The 16,041-nt window shown below is 52.7% G+C and overlaps 1 protein-coding gene across 1 annotated transcript in view; it reads right to left on the bottom strand.

The window, feature by feature from the left end:
* The window catches only part of VWA1 (von Willebrand factor A domain containing 1), a 29,728-nt gene extending 17,851 nt beyond the window's left edge, over positions 1-11,877 (bottom strand). Inside the window, exon 1 of the mRNA XM_074934058.1 lies at positions 11,713-11,877. Coding sequence (XP_074790159.1) covers positions 11,713-11,785 — 73 coding nt within the window. The 5' untranslated portion in view covers positions 11,786-11,877. The remainder of the gene's footprint in view (positions 1-11,712) is intronic.
* Positions 11,878-16,041: the final 4,164 nt, after the last annotated feature.

Below are 16,041 nucleotides of genomic sequence, written 5' to 3'. Positions count from 1 at the left end.
GCACCGTCCTTCTAGGGGCATGTTCTGCACGGCTTCCAGGGCAGAGATCAGCCAGTGACAGCAAGAGTCAGGATGCAGAGTGCAGCTCCAGTGGCCGAGGAGCCAGGCAGCGGCTCGTGCTGCATCTCTGCTCTCCGAGGTTCCTCGCCAAGTTCCTTTTAAAGTCACATTTTGCAAAGAAACACACACAGGAAAGGAGGGAGGGCAGGAGAAAGGATTATTCCTGGTATTACACCAGCACCTCAGAGCCCCATTGAGCTAAGCGTTGTGCAGACGCATGAGAGACTGTCTCTATGGCAAAGAGCTCGCGGTACCATAGCTAGACAGACACTGGATGGGAGAGGAAAGAGGCACAGAGACCCTTGTGAAAGTCCCACAGTAGATCACTGGCAGCTCCCAGAATAAAGTCCAGAGCAGTGCCCTACCCACTGGACCACGCTGCCCCTTGCGTAACAAGAAAGGGGAGAATGCTCCACGACATTCATCTTCCTGGAGATCAGCACAGCCAGCAGGCATATGGAGCCGAAGCTGCTGCAGACCTCCCAGACGGAGCAAGGCGGGAATGTCCACCCCGGCCCCAGGCAAGTCCTGCCATCTTCTCCCAAGGGGGCAGTGAGACAACAAGGAGGGCCCCATGGAGACTGGGGGAGCGTTCCGTCCATGACAGTCAGGAGATGGGACCTGGTGCAGTTCTGCGGCTGTGGTACAGGGGCGCTATGGGGCTATTCCAATGGGAAAGGTAGTGACTTTGATTCCTCAGCAGGTAACAAGAACACCTTGCCCTTCTATAACACCTTCCATCCGGCGATCTCAAAGCACTTTACAGACACGCTCACCCACGACACCCCATTTTACAGATGGAGGCACTGAGAGGGTCCGTGACTTATCCAGGGTCACACCGGGAAGCAGTGGCAGAGTCAGAAGTCAAACCCTTGGGGCCTAGCTGCCGATCTCCCCCCACAAAATCGATTTGCTCCCACACGCGTCCCTGTTGCACAGCACACAGGCCATCTCCTGGCCTGTTCCCCCACGCTGCCAGGGGCTGGAAGTGTTCTACCTGTCCCAGCCAGCGCAATGTTCGGACCCTTGAGGCTCTGAAACATCCATGGCAGCCAGACCTACGGTCCCAGCCCAGGGCAGAGCAAGCTCTAGAACCAGAAGCAAACATCTGGGAAGAAACAGGCAGAGTCACGGCTAAGGGAATGGGACACAGAGGAGGAGGCCTCTCCGATTTCCTGGGGCTGAGTTTGGCTGGAAGAAAAACTAGTACAGTTTGGAAAAAAGAGAGACAATAAAGTAACGTGGCAGGAGACGCTGCCGCTTGTAGATTCCCAGGAGAAGCAGCCGGATCTCCGAGCTGGCTGGGGGGCTCTTGGCTTGCTTCCAAGGTTGCAAGCAGAATCCATCCCGGGCGGGGCAGCTCTGCAGGCAGGAGCACTGGCATAGCCCAGAGGCTGGCATTTTAACCTCTGCGTCTCACCCTTCTGAGGCAGGTGTGCAGGGAGGGACGCCAGTGCTTTGGCCTCACTAGTGCGCGCACTGCCGAGAACCCCTGTGGAGCGGCGCCGGGGGAGATCTGGTGTTTAAGGTCACTGCAGACAGGAGTTGGGGTTTTCAGAAGCCAGCCAGATGTGCGCTCCTAACTCACTTGGTGCTTTCGAACAGTCCCGCTCTGTCAGCCTGGGATACGCGCCGACTGACTCCGCCAGGGAGCCAGGCTGGAGAGTGCTGCTCTGGAGACTCCCAGAGGCACCATGCAGACTCTCGCAGGCTAACAGACTTTAGTGGTGGGCTCGAACCCCAAAGCCCACCCGAACTTTAGGGATGCTCGGATCTGGAGCCAACCTTTGTGGCTCGAGTTCTAGTCTAGCCTTTATTTTTTGCTTGTTACAAAGGGCCAATCAGGGTCAGATGCTGCAGAATCTGTGGGACCCCGTTGGCTGCACTTGGTCAAAGCTCAGCTCTGACAGTGAGCCACCCCTGCAGCCGTGTCACCTCAGGTAGGAGCTCGCCAGATCTTCCAAACTTAATAGGGTGGGGCCTGGCCAGCACTGGACACCCCCCCTTGCAAAGGTAGGTTGTAAGAGGTACTGATGATTCAATAGGTGACTCTTTGCCTCTGGGTCAGTTCTGAGCCCATTGGGCCTGCATGGTGTTGGGAGGTGTCTTCCAGAGGGGACATACAATCAAGATCCAGATCATTCACGGCGGTTAATGAACCCCTGGCACTACTTGTGAAAGTTGGGGTGTCCTCCCAAAAGAGCAAGGATCACACAGGAGTCTCTTATAACTATGCCCCATCCTCACATGAACCCACGACCGACAATCTCCCATCAGCCACGCTTGATCCTCACATGGTCAGTCCCCTCCAAGTGACCGAAATTCCCCTGATGATTTCAGCGACGCCAGTTGTTATTCACGTCTCCTAAAGACCGCTGTGTGATCCCGCCGCATTCCCCACCCCAAAGGTGTCTACACTTCAGTGCCTGGTGGGTGAGCCCTGTACAAACAGCCCACATAGCTCTGTGGGATCCTCCAAGAAGAACGGTAGCGTTATTGCTATTCACAGCTTAGTTAATCGGAGCACTCGGGGGAAGCGGAGGAGGACAGAGAATATGTTGGAGAATCTGCTGTGAGAGCAGCATTTCTGTCTGGTTCATCTGTTCACGGCCGCGGGGCTGGGCTCAGAACTTAATAAATTCTTCAGGCCCTTATTACAAAAAATGCATCATGAATCCTTAGGGGCCTGAAAATGCCAAGCGGTGGAAGATGGACTGGAAATGCTTCAGCGGGGCGGTGTGGAGCTGCCCCACATTACGGGGCGCTAGTCTTGCTTCTCTGAACACCTGGGCCCTCAGGTGACTGCAGGTCAGAAGAGCAATGAGGCTAGTAACCATAGTCCATTCCCTAACAGGACTGTCAGCCCCAAGAGCTCAGACAGCCATAGCAAGGCCTCCATTAGTGAGCAGGAAATGTTTTTAAAGTAAGAAGGTTTCAGTTCTTTTTATTGTCTTTCTGGGTTTTGAGCCTGGGGGGGGCACATTTTCCAGCCCCACCTGCCCTTTTTCCACAAATGAAAGCTGAGATTCTCTTGTAATCACAGGACTCCAGGAGCTGGAGCTTTGAAAAACCCCCACCAAATACCACAAGGTTTGTGATGAAATCACAACAGCTGGCAATGCTGAATAGGGTATTGTTCAACAAGACTGGCAGCCTGCCTCTGAAGGAGACCAATGACTGGGATTGCGGGGGGTTCTGCACAGCAAGGATGAGCCGCATTGGAAGAACAGCCCTGGAAGAGCAGGGCAGGGCAGGGGGCATTGTCAGATCTGCGTGGGGAACCCAGGGCATGCTGCAGGGCAGGGTTGAGAGGCATTGGCAGAGCAGTGTGTGTGGGTCCGGGACTGGAACGGGAGCGGGTGCTGGGGGCAGGAGTGAGGGGCACGGGGCCAGGAATGGAAAAACAGGAAGGGTGCAGGGCATGGCTGGTCATAGCGGGAGCCCAGAACTTTGAGGTGGGGGTGGGGGAAGGGAACTGGCTCAGGCCAGCAACTTCCCCCAGGGCCTTTTCCCCTCCTTTGACAGCCCTGAGAAGAGGCCACGCCAGAGGAGAAAAGGAAGGGAAAGCTGGACAGAGGGGAATCCATTCCCACTAGGTGCCCCGGGCGAGAGGGCTAGCAGCAGTTTGCCCTGAACGTGGAGCTCAAATGCCGACTGAGCCAAGGAGCGTGGAAGCTCCTGGTGCAGCCTGAAGTGGTGAGCGCCCTGCCTTCAAACTGCCTGCACAGGGGAGCCAAAACCACAAGGCAGGAGACAGTTGGATGCGAACTTTCCCAAGAAAGAACTGCTCAAAGGAGGCACATACACCTCCCCTCTCACCCTGATCCCACTGGAGAGAGCGAGCGAGCCAGGGGCAGGCATCAGGGGGAACCAAGCAACGAAGGGACTAGGTGAAAGGGAAGAAAGGATAAGCAATGGCAGAGGACTGCCAGGGTGACGCACGCAGATATCTGAGAGATGCGATCACCCAGCAGGCTGGGAAATGGCTCACAGGAGACCAGGGGATGCAGATCGGAGGAACAGGATGGGAGGAAGGACAATTTAAAACTTCCTGAGAGTGTAACCTCTCGGTCTCTCTAGGGCAGGGCTGGAAGCCACATGGCTTGGGAAATTTAAAGCTGGACTAGACAATGTTGGGATGAGTTGTAGTGTGTGTGTGTGTGTGTGTGTGTGTGTGTGTGTGTGTGTGTGTGTGTGTGTGTGTGTGTGTGTGTGTGTGTGTGTGTGTGTGTGTGTGTGCGCGAGCGCTGGTGGGGTGGGGGTGGGGGGGAGGAAGAGTTGGGTGTATCCATGTCCCCATCCTCCCTGCATGGAACCAGAACTACTCAGCTGCGTGTCATAGACCCCTAGGCTGCTGACAGATAATGGGGATTCTCCTTTAGCCCAGTGGCAGAGGGTGCTTTGGAAACAGGAGGGTCTATATTCCACCCCATCAGCTTCCAAGAGGCCACGCTGCACGCGAGGTAGAAGTGCTAGTACGTTGTCACAAATGTAAGTGCACCACATGCCCTTATTGGCCTTTCCCATCTTGAACGTCTAGGATGTTTCTAAAGCTCTTTGGAGAGTTTAGTGTCTAGCCCACGGATGCTGGTTTAGCGTCTCAGGGATCCAAACTCACCCCTGCGCACACCTGTGCTCCGAGGCCGGCTGGCTCAGGACCAGGACCCCTGTCTGGATATAGGGTTCTCCTGCTGTTGATCCTCAGCGTAGGTTAGATCTGGGCCCATCCAGTGGTGGCAGGGGGTGTCTCAGAGTGTGTGTGTGTTTCAGGGTGTGTGTAGCAGGGGTGCAGAGTGTGTCAAGGGTGTCAGGGGCAGCCGGGCGTGTCATTTGTGTGCGTTGGGGCCGGTATTTGGCAGGGGGCCCGTGTGCCGGGCGTGTGCATTGGGGCTGGTATTTGGCAGGGGACCTGTGCATGTTGGAGCGAGCGTTTCGGGAACATCAGTACGTGTGTCCGTGAGCACGGGGGCCGGAGCACTGCGTTGCTCTGGGTGCATGTGCAGGATGGCGGGAAACGTGTGTGGGATTGTGTTTGTTAGCTCTGCCATCTAGACACCTGTAGCTGAAAATCCCAAAGGCAGCATGACCTGGAGTCACCAGAGCCCCACAATGACCCCCCCCCGCCCGCTGTGTGCACGTCTTCCCTGGAAGCAGCACCCGGTTCCCGAGGCCAGAGGCTGACTAGCCCATGACCCTGTCTCAGGTATGATGTGCCGGCTGATGGGATGACGTAGCCATTCCAGCACACCATGACCCGGCAGCAGAAGTCACACGAATCCCCCTCATTACAATCCCACCCGACAAAGGAGAGCAAGGAAGTCAGAGGGTGGCGGCTACATGGGAGATGCCCAGAGGAGGCGCTGACGGAGCTTATATTCATCACAGCCGCCTCGGCCTGACCCAGCCCAGTGCAGAAACACACCCCCTAGCACTGCAGCATTACAGACCCCTTCGCAGAACAAACCGCAACACAGAGTCCGCTTCAGTGACATTTGAACCCATGTTTAATGTCAAGAGTTGGGGGCAGACCTGCAGCAGGGCAATAATTCATTGTAAAATCTAGCTCTGATACTGCACTTCCCAGCCAGAGATCTCAAAGCACTCTACAGATGGGGTAAGTATTATTGTCTCCCTTTTACAGATGGGCAAACTGAGGCAGGGACTTTCCTGAGGTCACTCATCAAGTCAAGAGAAAAAACCCAGGTCTCTCAAGTCTAAGTGTCAAGCCTTCAGCTCACTGGGCCACACAGCCGGACAGCCGCATGAGTGCCTAGAGTAGTACGGGACCAACAAACTGCACAGAGGGATCTGCTATTTATTCACAATACTGGCACAGCCTGGGTAGCGGCAACATGAGCGTCAATCCTGGCCTCAGCTCGGGGGGAAATCTACTCTCCACGGCCCCCTGAATCCTTGGCCTCTCCGCTGAGTCTGCCAGCGAGGCTGCAGCCAGTGGAGGTTCTGGAGAAAGAGACACCTAGACCCACCCACCTCGACTTTCAGACAATACTATCCCACGCCAGATTCAAACGGGTGACGTACAGGGCGATATATTACACCCCGGCCACTAACTTCAGTCCTTTCGGTCAGAGGGTTCCACATTGGCCGGCTGCCGTGTTTGCAAGTCACTCAGCTCTTGCTGGCACTGCTCTGTGCTTCCTTCTGGGTCGCACACACTGCTGTATGCCCAAGTCAGATGGCAGGGCCCGCTGCTTGGCTGGCAGGCCAGGGCGAGAGCGCATGGAAGCACAATTGCCATCTCCTGGCATGAAATCATGTTTCCCTGTCTCTTCTCCTACCCCCATCCGGCAGAGGGGTATCCCTTAATTTTCTGAATGTTGCAACAAGCAGCTGCAACGGCTCCTGGCGCTGGCAGGGTCTGGATGGCCTGGTACTGGAGGTGGCCCAAGGAGTCTACTTGTCAGTGGTAAACAAGATCATGTGCACTTGAACTCCCTGGGCAGAGCAAGGAATGCTCCATGACAGAAAAGGCTCCAGTAAAAACCCAGCCCTGCCAGCGTTACTGAATCACTCAGCAGTCAAGAACGGCACTGACCAAAAAAACCACAGCGCAGCCACTCCCAAGAAGAAACTATCAAAGGAGGGATGTGAACCAGCATCCTGCCAAACCTCAGATGATGCCACCACCCGCTGAAAGGCTAGAGGGAGCTATCATGCCTCACTGGAAATGGGTGTGTTGATTGGCTGGCACTCCAGGAAGTACCACATCTTCAAGACAGAACTTCCTGGAAGGTGGTTAGATTTTATTGTCTGGAGAACCTGTGCAAGGAGGCAGGCGTATATTTTTCAGCAATTTATGGATATCACAGAATGGCTGGTTCCCTCCCCCCTAGGGCTGATATATGCAGGTTTGAGCCTTTATAAAAATACCCCCACAACAAATGCTATATCAGGGTCAGTTTCCCCTGACACTTAACCCCAATAAAATGTAAATAAATTGCTTCCCACCCCCCACCCCAGCTCCCTCTCTGTTCACAGTTGTCACTAGACTAGAGCTGTATCACAAGCATGGGGCAGGAGCACAACACGCTATCAGGCTGAAGAATGCTTCATCAGGCCCTTTCCTTTGCATTTTCTTTTTTTAATTTCCTTGTAATCGTTCCAGTTCTTTCCTTCCCTTCATCCTTCGCATTTCATCAGAGATGGAAGGGGACCCCTTGGGGTTCAAACTGCTAGTTAATCCTGTGGTGCTTTGCAATCAGCCCCTGCTCCAAACAACACTGACGTGTCATTAATCCTTGAAGTTTGGCGGGAAAACTGAGATTTCTCACCTCCAGTGGGATCTTTACGACAAGGAACCTGCCTCAGCATCATTGACCCGTGCCAGCCCCGTGACAAAAATACACAGACCTAGCTAGGGCGGTTGGGTTTGGGTTGCTATATTAAACCCATCTCTGTTCTCTTGGCAACTGGTAAAGAGACTTCCTTATAACGTGCTTCATGGACCTAGGTCCAGCCTTGGCCCCGGAGACCCTATTCCACTGCCACTCTGCCGATGCACCTCGTGCTCCTTATTCTTAGACACAAAATCTCCTCCTAGTCTGGGGACTAACTGTGGGAAACTCATGACACTGGTGACCCCAGGGCGTCCTGGAACCCAGGTCTTTGGAAACAAAAGGCAGAGCCACTAGATCGCTGCGCCTCGCAGCCCCACTCTCCCACTCGATAACCTTTTTGTATTGCAATGTGTATGTCAGCCAAGCGAGGTGCTGGCTACGTGACTGGAAGTGATCAGTGTGGAGATCACAAAGCTGTCCCGGGACCATCAAGTCGCTTGGCTTTAGCTGGGAGAAAGTAGCAGGCCAAAGCTTTCCTCCTGCCTGAATTGAGATATCAAAGGATGATGCTGGCCAAGACTCCCCTCCCTTTCAGCAGTGTCACCCCATCCACGCTGCGCTGCTTGATTTAGATGAGACTCAGAACTGGTAGGAAGAACGGCGCAAACTCAGGAGCCAAGAGACATCAGTCACCAGTCTCCTCATTGTGCCTTAAAACCTCCAGCCCTGCCACTCTTTCCACCCCCACTGTTTGGCCATAAGGGAAAAAACCCAGCACCTTCAGAAACAGAGCTGGAGTTTGGCTGCTGAAGAAAGCAGGCTCTGTTCTCAATGCTGCCCCAGTCCGAACAGATGGGAGGAGAAGGACTCGCCCTGGGGCAAAGGCATCAAATCTCCCAAGAGGGGATCTTTACCATCGACCCAGCCCTGGGGCTGTTACTCTGGAGTGCCAGGCAGATTAGAGAGAGGAGAGGCTGTACTACAAGTGAAAGAAACTACACTGCTTGGGAGATGGAGGGTGTAGGGGATAAAGCACAGATCTCTCCAAATGAGGGATGCTCACACAATCAAAAGACCAAAGCTGTTAGGGCAGTCAGCGTGCACCAAACGTAGGCCACAGATTGCAAAATAGCTCGTCAACCAAGCTACTTTTAAGGCTACAGCAGTGTTGCCACATCTCATGGTTGTCTTGTGATACTTGGTGCTTTGCATAAAGCCCCAGCTCCTGGAGTCCTGTAATTAGGGGAGGATCTCAGCTTCCAATAATAAATAAATAATAAAAAGTTTCTAGCCTTCCTGGTAGTGGAGAAGAGCTTGAAAATGTGACCCAGGTGCACCCTGCCTGCCTGGGGTTTCTCGGCACTGTGCAGCTCCTTGCTGAGGCTGAACAAGCAGGTGGGACCCTGTCCAAAGTGTGCATGGAAGGACAGTGGCCTCCTGGCCTAGCTGCTGCATAGGTTGGGTTGGTGGCCTCCATTCCCCTTCTCATCCCCTGCGTAGTGCCCAGCACTCAGACTTTGGGGGTTGAATGTCATCCGCTATACCCCTCACGTCTCCAATACCGCCCTCGCGTGCCTCCAGAGCTAGCTGCGTAAGATGGCCAGGTCTCTTTCCAATGAAGAAGCCCCACTTCACTGTGTCTAGGCAATAATCTTACATGCTCCCACCACAACACAGAGGGCGAAGCGAGCAGGGCTGGTGGCAGCATCAGCTCTCAACTTCATAGCTTTCACCCCAGCTAAGTGCTACTCTCCTCCAGGAGTTTGTGTTAAAATAGCTGCTAAACCCCAGGTTCAGCCTGCCTTCAGCCGCTGTTTCCTGCCTTCACACTCACCAGCAGATCTGTATTTTCAGAGCAGCGTAACTGCCTGGAGATAGACAGCAACCTGTAAATCCCAAAGGCCCGGCTCAGTGCTGCTGTCTCCCATTCATTGTGCTGGTGTGAATCACACAATGCAGCTGCAAAATGCAACCACTGCTGCACAAGGGTTTTGCTTGGGAGTAAAGGGTGGCACAGGGTATAGGGCAGTGGTGAACTGGGTTCTAAATGTTCTCCTTTCTATAGGCTGGATTTTGATTTCCGCTGGCGTAAATCTAGAATTACCAGCTAATGCTGATCTCAATCACACCCATGTAAACCCAGAGTAACGAGGGGTGGAACTCAAGATTGGCACTGAGGGGGAGGGAGGGGAACGGAGATAAGAATCTGGCCCTAAGTCTGAGGCTACTGCTGCAGGTCATGCACCCCACTGTCTTAGCTGCAGCTCTCCGATAATGAAGGCTATTGAATTAATGTACTGACATGGTCATTCCTGAGAGCTCAGAAATGCCACTGGCCACCCAATAACGTCCCTGCATTGTTTGCTGCAATTAACAGTGAAGCCACACAAGTGTTAAGTGTGAGCACCAGCAAGATCCAGGGACGTGTGGACTGACTTTCCGTCTTCTGCTTAGTCCCTCACACCTGCCAATCCAGCCCACCACACACCATACGATTAAATCAAACTCAGCCGCGCATGATGGCCCATCCAACACACAACCAGATGGTTTTCTCCAGAGCACTTTATGCAAAACTTTAGAGGCAGCTCTGCTGAGCCCCGGCTGGGAGTCATAGAAACACGGACGAGCGAAGGAGTCTGATCCTGGAAAATAATCTCAGACTAGCTGACCAGTATTTGCATTTCACTGGAGGGTTGTAAAACTAAAGCAAAGAAACGGAAATTGCAGCTTGTAAAACTTTGCTTCTCGTGTCAGCCACATCTGTTTTATAAAGCTAGGCTTGCTCTTTTTTAATTTCCTCTTCAAAGCAAGGTCTCTCTCTTAGGCCAGGCTAGAGAAGTGCCATGTGCATTACCAGGGCTGGCTAAATGAATAAGAATAATCATTTCTGCTTGTGTAGGCATCAGAAAATCCTGGCACAGCACCAGGTGCAATAATGCCTGTCCGGGCACAGGAATCTAGCTTGGTAAATTATGTTACTTGGGCCAGATTCCAGCTCCTTTACACTGAGCCCTGCTTTACTCTGCAAGGAGTCCCACTGAAGTCAACAGCAAGGCATTGCTCAACTTGAATAAAGGTGGCAGGATCTGCCCCGTAAAGCTTCTAACTAGAACTGGTCAGAATTTTTAGACGTCACTTTTTTTTTGGTCACAAGCTGCCAATTCCTCAACATTGGAACACGTTTGAGGGCAAGGGTCGGTCCCGACAAATCTCTCGTTTTCAAAAACATTTCGAAAGAAGTTTCAACTCTCACATTTTTCATTTTAAAAAAAATCTCAATCGTGTGGGTTCAAAATGCCTTTTTGTTTCGTGCAATAAGCTATAAACATATATAAATGAAACAAACGAAGAGTCGTCACAAGAAAACATTTCACAACGATCAACACGAAATGTTTGGACGGAGCCAAACCGTTTATTTTCCAGATTGTCGGTTTGCGAAGATGTTCACGGGTTTGATCTTTTGTTCTGATTAGGGACAGGAACATTTTTGGAACCATCAAACTTTTCCCCAGGACGGGAACCCGGTTGCCCACCCAGCTCTCCTTCGATCCCTCAGCTGCTCCCCCAGCAGGAGAGGCTGAGAATCTGTTATCTGGCCTTGCTGGAAAGTTCGCATCTCCTCTCACACAGCCTTATCTGCCCCAGACCTTCCTATCTATTATCCCACTGAAATCCACCTGCAGCTGCTGTTACTGTACCATTCAAACCCTAGGATTTTTTCTACCTGTGAACAAACGAAGAATTAACCAGACCCTGCTGACTTAAACCGCACTCTGTTGTCCGCAAACTTTGTTTGTCCATCACTGTCTCAAGTGAGAAGTTCCTCTGGAGACCCCACTCACCCCCTGGTTTCCCACTTTGTTTGCTGCGTGCTTGTGACAGCTTCCCCTGTTGCTTGCAATGGGTCTGTCACACGGGCAGAGGGAAACTATTGGAGAAGGGCGAGAGGAGGAAATATGAAAAGGAGGACTTGTGGCACCTTAGAGACTAACCAATTTATTTGAGCATAAGCTTTCGTGAGCTACAGCTCACTTCATCGGACATACAGTTGTTAAGCCTCAATAATTAGCAGGCGCAGCTGCAGCGCCCGAAGTTATTATTATTTTTTTTTAATTAAGATTTCTGCAATAAAGAATCAGGCACCCCTTTCCTTAGGGCCGGGCGAAGGTCTGCAAGGGCCCGGGGCAACTGCATGTTATTCGCTGAAATAAATAACAAACCAGGCAAGTTTTCTCCCTGCTGGGGCAGTTTCAGGGAGTTTACTCCCCCCCTTGCCCCTTTTCATAACGCAAATCCCGGGCAGCATTTGCGGGCTCAGTGGCAAGGACCGACCCCGGGGTTTGCAAGCACTCACCTTTCCGCGGCAGGCTCTGCGCCAGCGCAACGTGCAGCCACAGAGCCAGCTGAAGCGCCGCCCTGGGAGACATGGCCCAGACTACCCGAGACCCCGGAGCGCGGCGCTCCGAAGGCGGCGGGGCGGCTGGCGACCGCTCATAGTCCGGGGCCGGGTCCCGCAGCCCCCGCCCGGAGCCTGGCCCCGGCGCCGCGCCCGCCCGGAGATCAGAGCCCCGGGGCCGGCGAGTTTTTGCGGCGCTCTTTGCGGACTCCGGCCGGCGAAGACGAGTCCCCTCCCTTCCCAAGTCATTAAATCCTCCCGCCCCGACGGGAGTGGCTGGAGGAGCCTCCCCAGCAACACCCCAGCTGCTGCGCTAAACTTGCCTCCGGAGCGGGGACTTGGTGTGGCTGGCGCTGGGCTGATGTCCCAGACGGGGGGCTCCAGCCCAGCGGCAGGAAAGAAAAGCCACGAGTGGGCGACTCTCCCCTGAGCGGGACCCGAGGGAGAAGGGGGACTGGGTGCCCCCCAGTGCACCCGCCCACCGGTAATATTGGCTAGCAGGACAAGGATTCCACCAGGTCTTAGTGCTACTCTGCTCTGCCCGCCTTGCCCCTAAACTGACCAGGATCCCAAGGCCCCGCGCTCCTAGGCAGACTTCCCAGTTGTACCCCGGTTACCGTCACCGGATCTGGCGTGCCAAAGTGCAGTGGAAAAGCAGCCACCTCTGGGGTGCAGGGTGGCAGCCAGGTGGGCACTGCGCCAGGTTGTGCTTCCCACTGTGGCTGGTCCTGGTGACAGCTGCTACATACCCACCTCTGAGCCTCCATCCAGCAATGCAGGTGGGTCCCTGTTTAAAGTTAAGCAGGAGTTTAAATACTTTGCTGGAGTGGGCATAAAATAGTTTCTCCTTTAACTCCTGTGGCAAGGGACATGTACTAAAGATCTCACGTTTGATCCGCAGCAGGGACAGCAGAACCTAACATATGCAGCCTCATTTTGTCCTACTGGAAGGAAGGAGAATTTTGGTCCACAGCACTGGGATGGGACTCAGGAGATCTGGGTTGAATTTCTGGCTCTTCCACAGATTTCCTTTGTGACCTTGGGCAAGTCACATCATCTCTCCGTGCCTCAGTTCCCCACTCGTAAAATGGAGATAACAACCCTTCCTTTGTATCCATCTTGTCTGGTTGGACTATAATCTCTTTGGGGGAGGGACTTCCTCTTATTACATCTATGTGCAGAACCGGGCACAATGGTGCCCTGATCTCATTGGCAGCCCCTCGGTGCTATTGGAACTCAGACTAATAATAATAGTGAGAACCGCTCCATGCCTCTCCTGTGGTTTGTCCTTTTGCAACGGGATGACACATTTTTCAATGCAATCCAAAGGTAAAGCCCGGGATGCAAAGAGATGGGAGTGCTCATGAAAATAAAATTGCTCTGGCTCAGAGGGTGAAAAACGCATGGCATCAGTGACTGCAGACCTGAGCCCAAAAGTTACTAATGGAGAAGAAGTGGAAAATCACCCTTGATTGCTGAAGACCAGCCGATTGTCCTTCCGTTTTATAAGGGGAGTAACTGGAAGGAGAGAGAACAAAAAATAGCGGAAGAGGAAACTTTCGAAGCTGGGGGGGATTTCTGAAAGTTGTGAGCAAAGTTTCTCCCAAACTGATTTTGTGTCTCCCCTCCGGGGAATCTCAGGAAAGTAACAACAGCTACAAGCTGTGCAGGGTGGAAAGAAACTTGGATCCAAATACCCCAGTGACATGGAATGGCGGGAGGGCCCCAGCAAATTAGGGTCAGCATGGAGACGTGTGGAGTCAAGCAGCCGGTTTTAACTTCTGGGCTTAGTGGCGCAAATGTGACCACCCTAGGCACCGCATTGCAATGCTATGAAAGGGCAAGCTTGGTACCGAACTGCAGGGTGGGGGAGTTTTGCATCCAGGCTGTGTGATGCTCTGTCACTCGTCTGGTAACACGATATGAATGAGTCAGTCTCATGCCCTGATTGATTCACACGGGCCGGAATAATCGTTATCCCAGAGCCTGGTGAACGGGAAGGCTCCAAAACAGCTGCTCTCGCTCCGACCATCTGGGATTTGTAAGGCCCTGCAAATGGGGGTGGCATCTGAACCCTGCTGGGGGGAATCCTGGCCAAACGTGGTTGCTACTAGCTGGCTTCCCTGGCCGACGTGGGCAGGGATGTTTGATCTGAGCACATGGTAAAATCAATGTAATAGCTGGCCTGGATAAAGGCTGAAGGGCTGAGTCCCCAGTTAGACTCAGGGGTCTTATCCAATACCCAGTGAAGTCAGTATCAGTCTTTCCATTTTTCAGAGTAGCAGCCGTGTTAGTCTGTATTCGCAAAAAGAAAAGGAGGACTTGTGGCACCTTAGAGACGAACCAATTTATTTGAGCATAAGCTTTCGTGAGCTACAGCTGACTTCATCAGATGTATAAAATACAGTGGGGAGATTTATATACACAGAGAACATGAAACAATGGGTGTTACCATACACACTGACTCCTGTGTGCTTTCGATCCAGCAGCATGATATAGAGCTGTGCTAGAGATAACCCAGGACAGCAGGTGCCGATAACTCCCATGGAAGCCAAGGGGAGCTGACGGTGCTCAGCGCATCTGACAATCAGCCCATCAGTCTGTCACGCAGTTTGGGGAGGGGAAGCTTGTCACTACAGGGGAGCTGGGGAAATTTGGGGGTGTTTAGCCCTCAGAGAAATCAATGGGGTTTGGTACCTGAGGTGATTGTTCAAGGTGGCCACTGCGGGGTCCACACAAGCCAGCAGGTGCTGGAGGCTGCTGAGCAAGTATGTGCGAGGATTGGCTCTGGGTTTATCGGTATGGCCACAGCCACTCCATTTCCAGGCCTGTGGTTCCCAGCACTCACCCATGCATGATCAGAGCTAGCCCTGAGACCCACCTGCCTAGATCTGGCCAAGTTCAGGGAGGGGGATCATTTCCTTCCATCACTCACTCCCCAAGCAAGACTTTTCCTTTTGAGGCAAAATGATCAGTGCCATTTGGCCCTGCACCACCCCAGCCTGCAAAGGGTTCAACTTGTATCTTCCCATGAGCCCTGCTCTAGGGAAGCAGGAAAAAACAGATTAGAAAATGATTAGATCTTACACAATTTTGTTTTATTTTAAATCCCTGCTGCAGGGACCAGATTCTGATCTCACTAAAACCGGTGTAGATCCAGAGTAACTCCACTAGCATTTAAGGAATTAGGGCCACATTCTGCTCTGAGTTACTCTGGTGTAAATCCAGAGTGACTCCATTTTTAATTACATCCGCATTGGATTGTAAGTCTCTGAATATGGAACAAACCAGACCTGGAGGGTTAGTCTTAGCTTTGAGAACATTGATAATCCTGTTTTATTCATGTCCCAATTAACTAGAAAATGAGTCTTTTTAATGTAGTAGAACTGCATGCTGTTAAAAGCTGCTCCACCCCAGAGGCAGCTGCCTTTCAGTGCTGCATGAAGCAACTCCTGTATCCATCAGGCCCGATCCTGCAGACACATACACGTGTATAATCTTGGGTACATGAGAAGTCCGATGGCAGGATTGAAACCGTACGCTGGAAAGTTCTTTGCCTTCATTTTTATTAGTCGTAGTAGGGCCCTACTAAATTCATGGTCCATTTTGGTCAATTTCACAGTCATTGGATTTTTAAAATAATAAATTTCCTTATTTCAGCCATTTAAATCTGAAATGTCGCGATGTTGTTTGTAGGGGTCTATAACAGAGCCCTTCATGGCTCGTGCCACAAATCAGTCGGCGACGCTTAGCGTGCCAGTCCCAGTGCACTTTTATTCACCGTGTCACTTCCCACCACCGTTTATATACAGTCCATTCCACGCAGCGCCCTGGGGGACAGCTAGCTTCTTCAGCCAGCAGGGAACTACCGCCACAGGCTCCTCCCTTTCCAGTTCCCCACTGAGCTGCCTTTCTGCCAGCTTTATGTAGCCCCCTGTCCGATAAGGCCAGTGGGTGTTTCTGCTGAAGCCCTTAGGCGAGCCATACCCAGCCAGCACTGATTAATGCCCCTTAATTGGAGCTGGGCTAACAGGGGCCTGGCTCAGAACCTCCTGGCCAGAACCCTGTTACAGGGTCCTGACCCAAAAAGGAGTTGTGGGGGGGTCGCAAGGTTATTGTCGGGGGGGTTGCGGTACTGCTACCCTTCCTTCTGCGCTGCTGCTGGCCGGGCACTGCCTTCAGAGCTGGGTGCGCGGCCACCAGCCACCGCTCCCTGGCTGCCCAGCTCTGAAAGTAGCACAGAAATAAGGGTGGCTATACCGTGACCCCCCTAAAATAACCTTATGA

This window comes from Natator depressus, chromosome 18, assembly GCF_965152275.1.
Source record: "Natator depressus isolate rNatDep1 chromosome 18, rNatDep2.hap1, whole genome shotgun sequence".
In the NCBI taxonomy this organism is placed as follows: Eukaryota; Metazoa; Chordata; order Testudines; family Cheloniidae; genus Natator; species Natator depressus.
The sequence above is the reverse complement of the archived record's forward strand: the minus strand, read 5'-3'. Positions and strand labels throughout refer to the sequence as shown.